Genomic DNA, 17,663 nt, shown 5'->3' with positions numbered 1-17,663 from the left:
CTTCGATGTTCACGGGTTTAAACCCTTCTTGGAACTAGTGCTCCATGACCTCGTGTGTGAAGCATATCGGGTGAGATGGCCCTCGAAAACGAGCCGCCTCATTCTGCATATCAGTTGGCATTCTGGCGTATGTTTGTTCCCGGGCCCTTCCATTCCTTTCTAACCAGGCTTGATAGTCGTCTTGTCCAGCAGGTGCATGTCCTCGCGGTCCATATATGGATTGAACGGGGATGGGATTTGCGTTTAGTTGTGTCCACAAGTCGAACGTCTTGGAGATTATAAAAAAAATTGTTGCAATGCACGGACTCTTTTGCTAGTCTTTACCTAATAATAAAGCACGGAGTGCTTCTGCCCGTTCACCATCATCTAAATTACCCTTAAAGTTGGCAAAAATTACCCACCAATGCCACCCAAAGTGAATAAAACGTTTCGATTTTTTCAGTTAAAGATGCATCAGGTCTGGTTCTTTTGTAAAGTAATACTCTAAAATACAACGAACACGCGTGTACTGCAGTGGCTCATGCCTCCCTCCAGCATGATACCCAGATTCGATCCCTGGTTCTATCGATTTTCTCTCCTTTTCTAGCAAGCATGCGCCTCCACCTCCAACGTTCATGGGCCAGCCCACGACCTATTGGCCCACAACGTGTCTATGGGATTATCTCGATTTGTTTGTTACGGTGAAGTCGGAGCTGCGGTGGCGGGGCCCCTGTGGCAACGATGACATGTAGCAGGTGGTTCGTTCGGTGGTCTTCCACGGCGCCAACCTGGCATAGTTCTTCTTTGGATCTCTCCTTCAGAGTCGGAGTTGCGCTGCCCTCGACACGGGTGGCTGAGTTCTGGCACGGATCTTCATTTGTTTGTGCACGGCCTCTGTGGTGAGAGTTGGGTCGGTGTTCATCCACACCAAAGTCGGAATCGCTTGCTCGGTGATTAGGGATGGCGATGACGCCTGCTAGGGGAGAAGTGATGACGATGACGCATGTGTGCTAGCTCGGCGAGGCACTCTTTGTAGAGGTGTGTGTGACGCTCAGCGTTTTATGACGGTTTTCGCCCAATTCTATGTTAATTAACCGGGCAATTCTCTTCTGCTTAATTAATGGATGATGCAAATCTTTTGCCTCCTTTTCAAAAAATATATATCACCAGCAAAATAAAAGTATTCACATAATTTCTTTTTAAAAAATGAAACTTCAAAATGGCGGTTTCTACATGAAACTTCGGACTTGGAGACAAGTCTGTTATTAGACAAAAGCATAATATCACTACTCCATATTTTATTCGCCACAGGCATACATTCCCCTTGACATTTGGATCGGGTACATAAGCAAAGGCACGGAAGTGCCAAATTCCTCCAGAGTTCACTAGCATTGGCGACCTAGCTAAACATATTCACCGGATGGCGGAAGACGTTTATTTATACAACAAGCGGCATACTGGCCTAGCCTGTGTTCTGCATGCCAGCAGCAATGCCCTTCATAGTCAGGATGAGGGTGTCCTCCAGGCCTGGGGCATACTCGCTCCCACGGTTCAGTTGCACCAGCTCCGCGGGCTCCTTGTCGCTGAACTCCTTGGACAGGGGCGGCTGCTGTGGCGTCACCTCAAAGCTGGGGTCTCTTATCCGCTTCAGGGTGTAGGCTTGGCAAACATTCAAGGTTGTGATGTAGGACTCACGCAACCGCAGACGCTGCTTTAGGTAAGGATCCCCTTCAAGAACGTCCTTGTGACCAGCAACCTGGACAGATCAACAATGGTTAGAAGAGCCATGGGCGGAGATTCTGGTAATTATTTTTATTATGTCTGATATGTATAGGTCAGTACATTTGAACAAATCATTCAACTAATCATTTTATCTACCTCTGAAAATGGCACCAGCCAAATTCAACTAACCATGTAAAAGGCTTAATGACCAATCACATACGGATCCGAGTTGTTTTGGACACTGAAAGTCTCTAAGGTTACATCTTGACCATCAGTTTTATGAAAGATAGGTTCCTTAAATGAGCCTACGTACACATTACGGAAGTATATTTCAGGATAGACCTAGTAATAGTATTATCAAGTTACGTGGTGTTAGCACTTTACCTGAAGGAGTAACCGTTTTGTCTCTTCAAAGTTTTGTCTCAACTGTTCCCCAAAGGACTGCAGATCTTCAGCCACAAGCAATTTGTCATATAAAGCAGCAATTCCTGGATCTCCCTTGGCAAAAACCATCTCAAGTAAGTCAAGGGTGACCCTAAAGAATGGCCACTCATTGTACATTTCTTTCAGAGTATGGATGTTCCTGATGTCCTTCTGAATGATATGTTTAAATGCTGCACCAAATCCAAGCCATACAGGAAGATGAAACCTTGTCTGTGTCCAAGCAAAGATCCATGGAATTGCACGGAGTGATTCTATGCCCCCACTAGGCTTTCTCTTCGATGGCCGGCTGCCAATATTCATCCGACCATATTCAGTCTCAGGTGTTGCCTGAAACAATGGATGCACAAGTTAGTACAAATTAGATCTTGATCTCCACCAAGTTCAAACCCAGCTTCAGTCAGCACTATGATACAATTCAGTGACATTTACATTGTTGATATGTCAACCATACAGTCGTTCAGTATAAGTCGATGCTCACAATTTAGAGAGTGCACATGTATAAAAATAATGCGAAATAAATCAAAACTGACAGTCCACATAGCAATGGGAAAGGAGCATATCCCTAGGTTGGTATTTGCTCTTTTGAAGAGTCCAAACAGTAGTTTTTGTGCTCTATGCGAAGCCGTTTAGTGCCGTACCCTAGATGGCTAAAGTCCAGTAGCCAAAAGCATCACTAGCTTACGCTCTGACCCAAGGCAGGCTTTAGGTACGCTTTAGTTTGAAATCATTAAATATATGCTCGACCTAGTTTATGTCCATGGTACAATCATGCGTACCTTCTACTATCAACCAGATGAGAGAGGGCTTTGATAGGTCAGAGTCAGTCTCCCATAAGACTCTAATTCTAGGTTCCTCCTATTTTTTCTATAATCAACCAGAAAGCCATGGCATACACGCTCAAAAACAACAAAACCAAACAAACCTTTTAGCATGCAGCTTTGTAGAAACGATGACTTCATGCTCATGCTAACTGCAAGGTATATGATAAAAGCATTGGATACAACAGGTGAACGTACCGAGCGGAAGTATTCAACAAAGCGTGGTTCTTGGAAGACTATTGATCGATACTCTTTTGTTGCCACAACAGCCATCTCATCCATTAGAGCACGCCATTCTGGCTTGGGTGAAATTGGGGGATGCATTCCATGCTCGAGAGTAGCTGCAGTGAAGCGCTGCAGAGTTCTAAAGCACAAGTGTTCCTCTCCAAATGAGTGCTCTATGACCTCGCCTTGAACCGTTACACGGAGTGATCCATGTATTGTGTCTGGTGGTTGAGATAATATGGCAAGATGACTGGGACCCCCTCCTCTGCCAACCGTTCCACCTCTTCCATGAAACATTGTCAACTTTACTTCGTAATGCTTTGCAACCTTTATGAGCTCTTCCTGTGCTTTATACATTTGCCACGCTGCAGAGAGACGCCCAGCGTCCTTGCCAGAGTCTGAGTATCCAATCATGACCTCCTGCTTGCCATTGATCCTATCCATATACCAGTCTATTGAAAATAGGCGTGCAACCGCTGCTGGAGCTGCTTCAAGATCTGCAAGCTTCTCAAATAGTGGAACAACTCTCAATGGCTTTTTTATATGGCACTCACGCTGTAAAAGCTCAACAGCAAGCACATCGGATGGGGCAGTTGCCATTGAGATGATATAAGCACCAAAACAATCTGCTGGAAGCTCAGCAAGGATATGAAATGTGCCTAAAACATCAGCAACTTCTTCAGTCTGAGGAAGATCTGAACCGAACAATGGGCGTTTGCCCCTTAGTTCGGACAACAGCCACTCCTGGCGTTTCTCCTCAGACCATTCAGCGTAGGATCCGATCCCAAGATGTGTTGTTATAGTATCAAGGACATCAGTGTGTCGATCAGATTCCTGCCTGATATCAAGTTTCACAAGAGCAAGCCCAAAAGTTGATACTTGACGTAAGAAATCAAGAAGGCTTCCATCAGCTATAGGTTTGTCACCACAAGCACACAAAGATCTGTAGCATAGCTCAAGAGGCTCGAGAAACTGCAACATAGGAGAACAATTAGACAACTAATGGCGGCAACCTTCACGAAGAAGCCACATCTGATGATAAGAGCTCACCATCTCAACATTAGTAAAAGTAGACTCCTCAGGAATGTCAGAAACTCCAGTTGTCAATATATGGCGAGAACGTTCGCGCGTATAATACAATTTATCCCTGACATCACCGAGTATGACACGATAAGGTTCATTTGAAGGAACTTGCTTCCAGAACTCTGCAGCAAAGACATTTCTTAATAATAGGCAGTTCAGCAAGCAAATTATTCTTCGCAAGAAAAGGAGTAAAATCAAGCGGTTAACGCGACTACGAATTATTTTTGGTGCCAAGCAAAATATACCCATGACTACAAGCTTCTTAGAGAACCAACTAATGGATACTAGGCCTTGAGAGCAAGTGCCCCTGTTATTCTGACCCTTATCCTATCCACGATATTTCTGTTTTCAATGGCTCATAACTGTTGAACTGGTATATGGGCCTGGCCCATCTCCACTCTAGCCCAAGCCCGTGTGAGGGGCTGATCCAAGAAAGGAGGAACCAGGCGCCGCTACACAGACACACGGATGGACACGAGCTGGTACCCCTCAACCCCTTCATCCCCCCCCCCCCCCCCCCCCCCGCCGCCAACATGGTATCGAGCCAAGCAGTGGCAGCATACTCACTTGCCAGTGAAGCGGCAGCGCCCGGCTGGGTCAGACGAGGGAAGGAGGCTGCTCGCGCGGCTGCGGCAGGGGCTGTGACACAGGGCAGCGGCGTGGGTGCTGCGTAGCCAGGCGGCAGCTGTGAGCGCGGCAAAGGAAGAGGAATGAGGGGCGGTACGGCCGCGCCAGTGAAGACAAGAAGGGATGTGCTGACTTGCTGCTGCTGCTGCTTGCAGTGCGGCTGCGCCGGGGGAGAGAAGAAGAGAAGTGCTTCTGCTGCTTGCACTTGATTGCTGTCTGCTGCTGCTCCTGAGAGTTGCTGCCGCTGATTGACAAAGACGCTGGAGTGCTGCAGCTGCTGCCTCTTGCTCGTGGTGCTGCTGGATATTGTGTGCGGCTGCTGATTGCCGATTGCAGAGAGTCACGGCTGCTGCTGAGTGCAGCTCTGCTGAAGGCTGCTGTTGCTGGTTACAAAAGGACGGAGGCAACGACTGGAGCTGCTGCTGCACGCAGTTGTTTGCAAGGGGGAGAAGAAGGGGAAGTAGCTGGTCAGGAAGATGAGTAAACAAAAAGGACTTGCTGAGGTTCTCGAGCAGCTCACTCGGTTCACCGCGGACTTGGACTCTGGGGTAATCGTTCCTCGACAGGAAGTGGCTCAGAAGATCGAGCTGTTGCCCACTGACATCAAAATAGAGGGGGCTACCAACTATCTGAGCTGGTCTCGGAGGGCAATGCTGGCTCTGGAGCACAAGGACCTTGATGGGTACTTGTTGGGCACTGTCGAAGAACCAGGAGACAAGATTAATGCAGAGGGAAAGAAGTGGAGGACCATCGACTCTTTGCTTAGAGCATCTCCAACAGCGGCTGCAAAAACCGCGCCGCGCACGGTAAAATGCGATTTTAGCGCGCGCTCCAGCAGAGGCGGGAAACTCAGGCGCGCGGGAAACGATTGCGCGCGCGGGGAAAAAGCGGGCGGTCGCGCGCTAGATTTGGCGCGCCGCTTCCCGCGCGCCTATAAATTGTTGTGCCCGCCACGCGGCCTCCCATCGCTATCCACATCGCCACGCGCTCTCTCCCCGCTTCCTCTGCCGCTCCCTCGCCTCGCCGCCGACACGCCACCATGCCGCAGCGCCGCCGGGGATCTTCGGGCTTCCGCGGCGTCCGCCAGCGCCCCTCCGGCGCCTTCTACGCTGAGATTCGGTCCGGCGACATCCGCCTCGGCCTCGGCACGTTCGAGACCGCGCACGAGGCCGCCCGCGCGTACGACGCGGCGGCATGGCGCCTCGGGAGGCCTCGCCCACAGATGAACTTCCAGGACATCTGGACGTGCGAGCAGGCGCAGGCCGTCGCCCCTCTGCCGCGGCTAATAACTGACGCCGACCGTCAGGAACACCGTCGGCAGCAGCGTCGCCTCCTCGTCGCCGAGGCGAACGAGCGAGCCATGGCGAAGTGGCGCCAGCGCCACCCGGAGGACGTCGCCAACGAGAACGCCTTCTGGGCGGAGAGGAGGGCAAGGAGGCGCGCGGAACGGGTGGACAGGCGTCGTCGGAAGGCACTGGCGATATCGCAGTGCGATCTGGGAGCGGCATCATTCTTCTCTAGCGACGATAAGCGGTGGGAAGACGCGTGGCTTGATACGTCGGACGACACAAGCGAGGAGACGACTCGGAGTAGTTTCTAGTTGCACCGTAGTTTTTACCTCGGACTAGTGTCTTTTTTACCTATCTATGCTAGATGAACTATCTATGTATCACTTTTTTTATCTGTGTATCACTTTTTTATCTATGCCTATGGTTTTTTATTTGTTTTGAGTGCATAGCACAGTTTTTTTTGCAGCGCGCTCGCGCGCGCTAAACTTTGCGACGGCCGCTAGAGCAAGCGCTCCTCGCCGTGCAAAAACTCGCGAACAGCGCGTTGCAAACGCTTTTTTAGCGCGTCGCGTGTTGCGCGTCTATTGGAGATGCTCTTATTGGGTGGTTGTTGAACTCGGTGGTGCCCCATTGGACGCTTATGGAGGGGCTATCCATATCTGCTGAGATATGGAAGACTCTGTCCACCCAGTACTCCAGCAAAGAGTTGATGGTCCTGCTCCACAGCCAGCATTGCCCTCCGAGACCAACTCAGATAGTTAGTAGCCCCTCTAGCTTAACGTCAGTGGGCAACAGCTTGATCTTCTGAGCCTCTTTCTGTCGTGTAATGATGGCCCCAGAGTTCGAGCCTGCGGGGAACCAAGTGAGCTGCTCGAGAACCTCAGCAAGTCCTTTTGTTCACTCGTATTCCCGACCAGCTAAGTCCCTTTCTTTGTTGGCAAAACTGAGGTGACATGTCAGTGATGGCATATGTGGCAGAACTGCAGGCTTTGTCGGCAGACCAGGATAATTGTGATCCTCTGGAACTCTATGATGCGGCTTCTATCGAGTCAGGGCACAAGTGGATGGCATGCAGGCGTGTGCTGAAACTTTTTGATGGCCTCAAAAAGATTGCTTTGATCGCAGGGAGGCATCCCTACTACTACACCAAACTCTCCTGCCTACTATTGATGAGGCTATTGCATCGATGACTCGAGAGGAGGAGCTTTCTCTTGAGCAAGCAGACGTGAAGGTTGTGCCTACTTCGACGTTTGCAGCAAGTGACTGCATGGAAGGGAGAGATCCCAGGGACTGTTATACATGTGGGGAGGTAGGTCACCAGAAGTGGGAATGTCCAACTTGCAGTAGAGGCAGGGGATATAACAAAGGGGGAAGTGGTAGAGGCTAGGGGCAGAGGTGGATACTCAGGAAACTCAGAGGTCAGAGGGCACACATGATAGTTGAAGGGGACACCGGGACGTCAAAGGGCGAAGAAGTAGGTGATGTTGCCTATGAAGACTTTGCTCACTGGGCCTCCACTGATGAAGATAATCTAGAAAAGGCATCTCTTGCTACTGATGAGAATGCTCCAGAGTAGGTTCTAGACTCTGGAGCATCTAAGCATGTTGCGAATAAATCATGTGTGTTTTGAGTCTTACAATAAGCATCCTCCTACTCACAAGGGCACTATATGAACTGTTGATGGTACAAAACAGCTTGTTGTAGGGGTCGGCACAGTAAAGTCCATCGACCATCTCCCTATCCTCACTTTTACATGAGCCAGCTTTTCCTGTCAATTTGGTCACTTCCAGTGCTCTAATTGATCAAATAGACTTACGTGTGATCCGTGACAAGTTCGGTTGCCTTATTCAGGAGCGACAGACGGTTGGGACTTGCACCAAGCGTAGGGGGCTCTGGTATACGGACCAGGAGGTGCAGCCAGACTATGTGTGTGCTGCGACCATGGAGGACAAGGAGAAGCAGGCGATGATCCATCACTATAGAATGGGGCATATATCTTTTGATAAGATGAGTAAAATATTTCCGGATGTTATGTGCGAGAGAGACAAGGGCAAGTTGACAGGAGATGCTTGCGAATACGCCAAACACACAAGAGCCTCATGTGGGGGCTTAGGAGCATCTCCGTTTATGGATTCCTTCGGATGTATGGACTTGCCCAATAGTGTCAATGCAAGTTGACAGGAGATGCTTGCGAATACGCCAAACACACAAGAGCCTCATGTGGGGGCTTAGGAGCATCTCCGTTTATGGATTCCTTCGGATGTATGGACTTGCCCAATAGTGTCAATGAATGGAATGAAGTACTCTATTACCTTTATCGATTGCTATTCTCGTATGACTTGGATTTATTTGATGCATCACAAGGATGAGGTGTTGAGCTGTTTTCATAATTTCAATGCCTTGGTGAAGAATCAAAGCTGTTTTCAGAATTTCAGTGCCTTGGTGAAGAATCAGTTTCAGGTGAGTGGTAGAAAGGAAGAATCGACATATTCTTGAGGTTGCTCGGTCATTATGTATACGCCGAATGTGCCAAGTTCTTGTGGAGCCTGATCAACCGGACACCATCAAGAATACTAAGCATGAAATCTCCGTGTGAGTTGATGTTTGGAGAAACTAAGTTTGCTGTTCATCAAACTAAGCACTAAAGAAAAACAAGATATGGGTGCTAACCACATTGCCGGCAGAAAAGGAAGCGGTAAGTTGTAAAGTGGATCTACGCCATGAAGCAGAATCCCGAGGGGAAGGTGAAACGGTATAAGGCCAGATTGGTCGCCAGAGGATATAGTCAAACTAATGGGATTGACTATGATGAGATGTTTGCTCCAGTGGCAAAGATGAACACAAAGATGAACACAGTAAGGATATTGGTTTCAAACTATGGGTGGAAGCTGCATCAATTAGATGTCAAGAATGCCTTCTTGCATGGTGAGCTGCAGGAAGAAGTGTACATGGAGATACCACCAGATGATAAGAAAGGAACAGAGAGATTTGAAGGGGTGTCTGAGCAAGGAAATTGAGGTAAAGGATTTGGGCAACCTAAAATACTTCCTTGGCATTGAAGTGGCCTGGATATAGAAGGGAATATCTTTGTGCCGACAGAAATACACCTTGGATCTCTCGAGTGACATGGGCATCATGATGGGATGTCGTGCAGCCCCTACACTAAGGGCCGCCCAGTGCATGTAGCTCCCGCTTGCGCAGGGTCCGGGGAAGGGTCCGACCACTTTGGGTCTTTTGTACGCAGCCTTTCCCTGCATCTCTGCAAGAGGCTGTTTCTAGGACTTGAACCCGTGACCTCATGGCACAAGGCAGCAGCTTTACCACTGCAGCCCCCTACTCTGATTGAACAAAATCATCAAGTGACAGCACAATCGGGACAACTAGTGAATAAGGAAGATTATCATAAACTAGTTTGGAGGTTATTGTACTTGTGTCGTACAAAGCCTGACATTACGTATGTCGTGGGTGTGGTGAGAAGATACATGCATGAACCAAGGAGTGGGCATCTTGATAATGTGCACAGAATCCTGAAATACTTGAAGGGCAGTGCGGGTAAAGGGTTGTGGTTTGCGAAGAGTGGACATCTTGAGGTGGCTGGCTATACTAACTCTGAATACGCAAGTTGTCAAGATGATAGAAGATCAAGTTTTGTGTTTGTGGGGGGAAATTTGGTTTCATGGAGAAGTAAGAATTAGACAGTTGAGTCTAGATCAACAGCAGAAGCTGAGTATAGAGCCTTGAAGCAACACAAAGTTTGTGGAGGAGCAACTCCACCTTGCTGCTACAATGTGTACAGCACAAGTGTTGAAGGAACAGCTTCAACGTGCTGCGCTAGATATCGCTCTAGAGGCGAATGTAGGTTGATAGGGCAGCAAGAGTTCAATCCAGAACTCCTAGGGCACAAGATCTACTCCAAGATCTTAGATAAGAACAACAAGTTCTATTATAGGTAGGGGTACATAGTCTGCCTCCAAAGTAGAGGCGAGGACCTCTATTTATAGGGCTTTGGGAAGCCTTCACATACTTCTACTTATAGCTGGAATACTCTAGAAAACATTATGTAAGTTTCACCATTGTACTCATAGCTACTCACAACTAGAAGACTCTAGAAAACAGTAGGTAGGATAGAAAAGAAAAGGAAAGAAATACTACACTAGAGTGGAAGCATCTAGAAGTAGCCAAACAGATCTGGCATGTGTTTTCTTTCTTCTCATCTAGTGTTCCTCATCAAGCCTTCTCAAAGGTTGAGTGAGATACTCTGGGTGAAGCACCTAATAAGCGAGCTGAAGCTTCTGAGGAAGGGACCTTGACGGTGTGGTGTGACAATCAGTCAACCATAAGCATTGCTAATAACCCAGTTCAACATGATAGGACAAAACATGTGGAAATTGATCGCTTCTTCATTAAGGAGAAACTTGATGCTAGGATCATCAGCCTTACTCATGTCAGCTCTAGCAGCAGTTTGCGGATTGCTTAACAAAAGGACTGGGAACAAAGGACTGTAACTTGGCCTGTGACAAGATGGGGATGATAGATATCTACCACCCATTTTGAGGGGGAATGTTGAACCGGTATATGGGCCTCGCCCATCTCCACTCTGGTCCATAAGAGCATCTCCAGCCGTTCGGCCCCCCAGGGCGCCGAAAAAGAGCGGCCTGGGGGTGAACCGGCGCTAGTTTGACCCCTGGGGGCGACCTAGCTCCCAGTCGTCGGCCCACAGGTCGCCCCGGGTTCGGCGACTTTCTGTACAAAGTGTATGCAAACTCGGCGATTTTTATACGAACTCGGCGAAACTTCATTGAAATTTGTACAAAAACACGAACACATGCAAACTACGCCTGATCTACGCCTAAACTACACCAAACTACGCCTAGCCCCCACCGCGTTGAGGCGGCCCCGCGGGATGACGCCGTTGGTGGAGGCGTGTGGCTGTCGGCGGCGTAGCGCGGCTTGTTTCGCTGCTCCTCCGTCAGGGACGAGCGGATGCGGGCGATCTTGGCCCGCCGCGCCGCCCCTTCGGGCACCGGTGGCACCGGGACGCCGGCGGCGCTCAGCCTCCACGTCCCCGGCACCCGCATGTCCGGGGGCGCCGGGTACTCCGCCTCGTACAGCAACAGGGCCTCCGCCTCTTGAAGGTGGCGGCGGCCGAAGCCGTTCGCCGCCGCGCCGTCACCTGGGTACCTCTCGGCCATCTTTCTCGTCGGCGGGAAGGGGGGAGAGAGCTGCTTTCTACGACGGGGAGGAGGGAAATGAGAGCTGCGGCGTCCACCGGCGGGGAGGTCGCCCTTTTATAGCCGTGGCTGGGCAGCGACGGGCTGCATGCCGGGCAACGCGTGGGTGGACGCGCGTCGCGGCGCGTTCATTGCGCCGCCCGTGAGGCATCAATGGAGGCTGACCGGCGCGGCAGCCTTCGCATTGATTCCCGCGGGAACCGAGGTGATGAGGGCGACAAAGCGGCGTGTCGCTGACTCGGCGGGCCCATCCGCTTTCGCGCCAAAACGCCTCGCCCCGGCGCCCCCGGGCGCCCCCCAGCGCGCCGGGTTCGGCCTGGGTCCGCCGGCGCCAGTTTCGGCCCAAACCGGCGAAAAACGGGCTCCTGGGGGTGCGACTGGGCCGATTTTTGGGCGCCGGCGCGGCAAAAATGCCTAGGGAGGGCCTGTTGGGGGCGCGGCTGGAGTTGCTCTAAGGCCCAAGCCCATGTGGGGGGCTGGTCTAAAGGAGGAGGAACAGACGCTGTCTAGAGTAAGGTGCCGCTACACACGCACAGATGGACACAAGCTGGTATGTCTCTCTCTCTCTGCCAACAATAACAATATATGATTGGTGTTTATAATGAGAACTTCCAAGCCTCTAGAATTAATTTCAATACCTTATCTCTATAACAAAAAATAATCAACACCTAAATCTTGTCAAGGTAACGTGCCTGATCCAGTAGATTTTAGCAGATTTTGATCTAGTAGATGCACTTATCGAATCATCTGACAAGCTAAAATTAAATGATGATCCACAACATGTGGTAAATAATAAATGGCAATAGGCATGCACATTTTTATATGCAAAAGGGAACTAAAGCATATAGTTTGTAGTGAAGTTAAGATGCTGTTAAAGAGATAAGTCTGATGTGGTTAAACTGACAAAACATGGCTAAAAATATAAAAGAAAAACTATGCAAAGTTTCTTTGTGTTGAAGTGATACTGCATGTGTCAAGAGCAAAGCAAGAAGAGAAAAGGGCATCCAGTTTTTCCGATGATAAGCTGGCCAACACTTATGCAAATTGACCAAAACACTTATTGCCAAAATTAAATTTCTGTTACCTATATAGTGCTTTGCAGATTTTTTTGAGGAACAATGTAGTTCATCTGCACGGACCCGAAGTTCATCACTGCAGCGCCACATAGAAAGCTAGAAAAACATCTTTTATTCTTAATATTGGGATATTAATATTGCAAGAGTACCTTACAGCATGTAAAAGTACTTCTATTGTTACAATACCTCAAACATCAGATCTTCTATCTGAGAGAAGTACAAGTTAGCAGCCATCATCCTTGCTAACAAGCAAACATCACGTGTGACCTCAGGTGTAACCCTTGGATTTCCTATGAAACAAGAGAGTATAAGATAAGTTCTAACATTATTTATTATGGACAGGAAAAAAGCCTCTAGTTCTACCTTAAATATCATGTCCGGACCAACCAAAATATATATAGTGTGGGCCGAACAAGTCCTGGACAGTCCGGCCAATTGTTCGGGCCTTTCTTATCTAGTTCTATAGTTCTAATATATACTCCCTCCGTCCCAAAATAAGTGACTCAACTTTGTACTAACTTTATAGTCACTTATTTTGGGACGGAGGGAGTACATCTCAAGATGGCTTCAAATTGAAAAAGTGTGCTCCTGCAGAGGATCCAGATACGGCCAAACAGTCCAGCCAAATTCAGAGTCCAGACTAGTGCCCTCCAAGTAAGGTTAGTTAGACAATTTGGACGGAAATTGGAGTCATTTTATTGTTCTTGTACGGAGTCCAGCCACCTCATATATAGATGAGAGGTGATGGCCGATTGAACAGCACAATCGATCAATCAATCAATCAATCTACCACTTTTACCTTTTACAATGGTAAAATGTCAACTTTTACCTTTTACTGTTTTGGTTATTATGGCCGCATATGACCTCGAACGGAGATGACCCAAAAAACAAAGTTGTTTGTCATGACGAAGCGCGCAACTTTCATGTTGGACACTTTTTCATTTGAGGCCATATTAAGGACGTTTTTGTGCAGGCCAAAATCTGGTGTACACTCACATGTACCACTACGAAATCTGGTATCTTCCCAACAAAAAGGTCTAGTACGTATAACAGACTCTTCATAAAAGCATAATTCCCTTTCCTAAATGATCACTGATGTACAAAGTGGCATAGGATAAAGTACCATCACGGTCACCACCCATCCAGGAGGAGAACTGAATGAGAGGAGCGTTGTAAGGAAGACGCTCATTAATCCCAATATTTTTCAAAGCAGTGTCAATACGGCGCAAGAATTTTGGTACACCCTTCCATATAGTTTCATGGAAATAACTCATTCCGGCACGCATTTCATCCTGGGGAGTGGGAGGTGTCCTGCGGATTTCATCGGTTCGGAAGGCAGCTTGAATCTGTGAAACGTGTTAAGAGATGAATCAAAAGAGAAAAACGTGATGGGACATAATAGTAGAAAACAAGAAGTGATTTTCCACATACATTTAAAGTTTTAAACTTGCATATAATAAGCTACGCCTACCATGTTGTATAGATTATTTACATTATCTCATTATCTTATTTGACTAAAGATGAATATGTGACCAGTTTGGTCAAATCATACTGAGATCTTGTGTTGAATGTGTCATGAAAGCTATCATAGGTGTGGGTTTATAACAGTTAAGAGGGGTACAGGCTACATATTAAATGGGCAGTTCCAGCTATTCGAAAATAATACAATACTAGTCAAGAAAGGTTTTGGTGTACCCTTTATATTGAAAGATCAAATTTACTTTATAATATTCTCATCTCAAATTGACAAGTTTCTTTAATTTACCTCCCTCTGCAGAGCCTCATCGAGCTCCTGCTTGTCATCGGCAGTGATATCCTTTGCATACAACTGCCTCAGGCAATTTCGGATCCTGCACAATCAATTAACGCCACAAAATTTTAGAGTCTCCACAAAGGCGAAAGCAATGGGAGTGGGATTCATTGTCCATCACATCACCTCCCGTGCTTCTGGAGCAGGGACCTCCTGACGGATTGCGTGGGGTGCGCTGTGAACACAAGATCGACAGTCTGGTTCTTGAGTGCATCGAACACCTCCTCACGGGATTTTCCGAGCTCGGAGACCAGCCGCTTGAGTGTCTCCTCGATGTCAGACTCGGTGGGCGCTGATGCCTCGTCACCGAAGTCCCCCCGCTTGAGCTTGCTCCGGCGGCGGAACGCGATCTGCACCTCCTCGGCCAGGTTTGCGAGGTTGAGCATGTGCGAGAACGAGCTGGAGACGACGATGGAGTCAGCGGGGGACAGACTGGTGAGCTTGCTCCCGAGCTCGGCTATCCGGGCCTCGTCCCGATCGGTCTCGTACTCCGCCGAGAGCTCGTAGCACTCCTGCACCTGCATAGGAGAAGAGAACCAAACAGTCCGTATGGGCATGACGTCGGACAGATGGTGTGCGGATCTGGGAAGTAGAGGAGACGGGAAGGGCGCACGAATTCGCGGAGGTGGGGGCCGTGCAAGTCCTGGAGGATGTCGAGGAAGCGGTCGACGAGGAGGGCGTCGTACTCGACGAGTTTGTCGTCCTCGGAGACCTTGCCGGGGACGAGGAGCCGCAGCTGCGCGTCGATCGACTGGTGCCGCTCCATTGCGGCCTTCCCCGAGGGCGCCGCCATCTGGCTGCGCGCCCGCGCCTGCGTTAAATCAAGCGGGTCCCCTCTGGGGTCTGCGGGCAGCTCGCGCGGATCCTCCGGTGCGTGCTCGAACGTGGCGGCGGCGGTGGAGGCTCGTCGGCGTGGGATGAGGGATATGGGGCGGAACTATAGGTAGGCAAAGATCGGAGTCTTTTTTTTAGGTGAGGCAGAGAGCGGAGTCTTCTTTGGCCTGCCCGGCCTCCATTCGTCGTTTCCTCGCTAGTCGCTGACAAACAGGTCCACACATAGGGTGGATCCCATAGTTAGAGTCTTAGAGAGCTGTGTAAAACCGAGCTCCCATATTCACAGGAGCATATGGGCCGTTAAATTCGATTTCCTTTGCGATCCTGGCCGCCGGATCTCAGGCCGAATCGTTGTGAGCCATTGGATACTTACCCGATCAATCTCAGCCGTCTGATAAAATTGCAATTGCAACAAACTATAATATCCCAGCCCATTAGGGTATTTTCGTCATTTCACGTCATTTCACATAGAGGTGTCTAAAAGGCAGCAACCCCACGCGTAGAACCCTAGTCGCCGCCCCATCCGCATGTCCTCCCGTGCACTCTCTTCCTCCCCTTCCCTCGCATCGCACCCAGCAGGCCGTCAACCAACCGCTCCTCCATCTCCATTAGGACCGCAACCTCCTCTCGCGTTGCTGCTCCTCCCCCCCCCCCCCCCCGACGAGGCTGCCACCTCAATCCGTTGTCCAGCCTGCTTTGTCACGAGCAGCAGGAGGACCCCGCCGCCTTGGAGCAGGCCACGACACTGAGGGCGACGGAGGCCATTGCCAGGTGTATCTTGTTGTTGGGGAACGTAGTAATTTCAAAAAAAATCATACGCACACGCAAGATCATGGTGATGCATAGCAACGAGAGGGGAGAGTGTTATCCACGTACCCTCGTAGACCGAAAGCGGAAGCGTTAGCACAGCGCGGTTGATGTAGTCGTACGTCTTCACGATCCGACCGATCAAGTACCGAACGCACGGCACCTCCGAGTTCAGCACACGTTCAGCCCGATGACGTCCCTCGAACTCCGATCCAGCCGAGTGTTGAGGGAGAGTTTCGTCAGCACGACGGCGTGGTGACGATGATGATGTTCTACCGACGCAGGGCTTCGCCTAAGCACCGCTACGATATTATCGAGGTGGACTATGGTGGAGGGGGGCACCGCACACGGCTAAAAGATCCATGATCAATTGTTGTGTCTATGGGGTGCCCCCTGCCCCCATATATAAAGGAGCAAGGGGAGGAGGCGGCCGGCCAGGGAGAGGCGCGCCAAGGGGGAGTCCTACTCCCACTAGGAGTAGGACTCCTCCTATTCCTAGTAGGAGTAGGAGAGGGGGAAGGAAAGGGAGAGGAGGAGAAGGAAAGAGGGGGTCGGCCCCCTTGCCCTAATCCAATTCGGTTTGGGCCTTGGGGGGCGCGCCCCACACTCCCCTTGCTACCCTCTATTTCCACTAAGGCTCATGTAGGCCCATTAAGCCCCCGGGGGGGTTCCGGTAACCCCCGGTATTCCGGTAAAATCTCGATTTCACCCGGAACACTTTCGATATCCAAATATAGGCTTTCAATATATCAATCTTTATGTCTCGACCATTTCGAGACTCCTCGTCATGTCCGTGATCACATCCGGGACTCCGAACAACCTTCGGTACATCAAAACATATAAACTCATAATATAACTATCATCGAAACGTTAAGCGTGCGGACCCTACGGGTTCGAGAACTATGTAGACATGACCGAGACACGTCTCCGGTCAATAACCAATAGCGGAACCTGGATGCTCATATTGGCTCCCACATATTCTACGAAGATCTTTATCGGTCAGACCGCATAACAACATACGTTGTTCCCTTTGTCATCGGTATGTTACTTGCCCGAGATTCGATCGTCGGTATCTCAATACCTAGTTCAATCTCGTTACCGGCAAGTCTCTTTACTCGTTCCGTAATACATCATCCCGCAACTAACTCATTAGTTACAATGCTTGCAAGGCTTATAGTGATGTGCATTACTGAGTGGGCCCAGAGATACCTCTCCGACAATCGGAGTGACAAATCCTAATCTCGAAATACGCCAACCACTACTAGGAAAAGGCCTACTAGTGGCGCACCAGTTTTGCCTACTAATGGCGCACTACTGGTGCGCCACTAGTACCATGCCACTAGTATTGAATACTAATGGCGCACCACTGGTGCACCATTAGTATCTGGTCTACTAATGGCGCATCACGCCGTGCGCCATTAGTATAGACCAACATCCGCCATTAGTGTGTCTCCCAGGGGGCGATATTTACACATGTGCTTTGCCATACTAATGGCGCACTGTGGGGTGATGCGCCATCAGTATCCTTTGGCATACTAATGGCGCATGTTGGGGTGATGCGCCATTAGTATGAATATTAGGGATTTTTTTCTTTACTGATATTTGCACAGGTTACAAAATATATTATTGACAGAATATAGACAACACCACACAGCAACAACAGATTCATCGAATACAATAGAAGATTAGTCTCCGAATACAATTCATCATATTAGTCT

The 17,663-nt window shown here is 49.3% G+C and overlaps 1 protein-coding gene across 1 annotated transcript; it reads right to left on the bottom strand.

Moving 5' to 3' along the window:
* Positions 1–1,171: 1,171 nt before the first annotated feature.
* Positions 1,172–15,315, bottom strand: LOC109758293 (phosphoenolpyruvate carboxylase 1). Its single transcript, XM_020317143.4, has 10 exons — positions 14,918–15,315; positions 14,431–14,822; positions 14,260–14,344; positions 13,618–13,840; positions 12,681–12,784; positions 12,503–12,590; positions 4,239–4,393; positions 3,162–4,160; positions 2,086–2,472; positions 1,172–1,735 (listed from the first exon to the last, which is right to left on the bottom strand). Exons 1-10 carry the CDS (start codon positions 15,095–15,097, stop codon positions 1,442–1,444), a joined length of 2,907 nt encoding a protein of 968 aa, XP_020172732.1. The 5' UTR covers positions 15,098–15,315; the 3' UTR covers positions 1,172–1,441.
* Positions 15,316–17,663: the final 2,348 nt, after the last annotated feature.

The sequence above is a fragment of the Aegilops tauschii genome, chromosome 6 (assembly GCF_002575655.3).
Source record: "Aegilops tauschii subsp. strangulata cultivar AL8/78 chromosome 6, Aet v6.0, whole genome shotgun sequence".
In the NCBI taxonomy this organism is placed as follows: Eukaryota; Viridiplantae; Streptophyta; class Magnoliopsida; order Poales; family Poaceae; genus Aegilops; species Aegilops tauschii.
The sequence above is the reverse complement of the archived record's forward strand: the minus strand, read 5'-3'. Positions and strand labels throughout refer to the sequence as shown.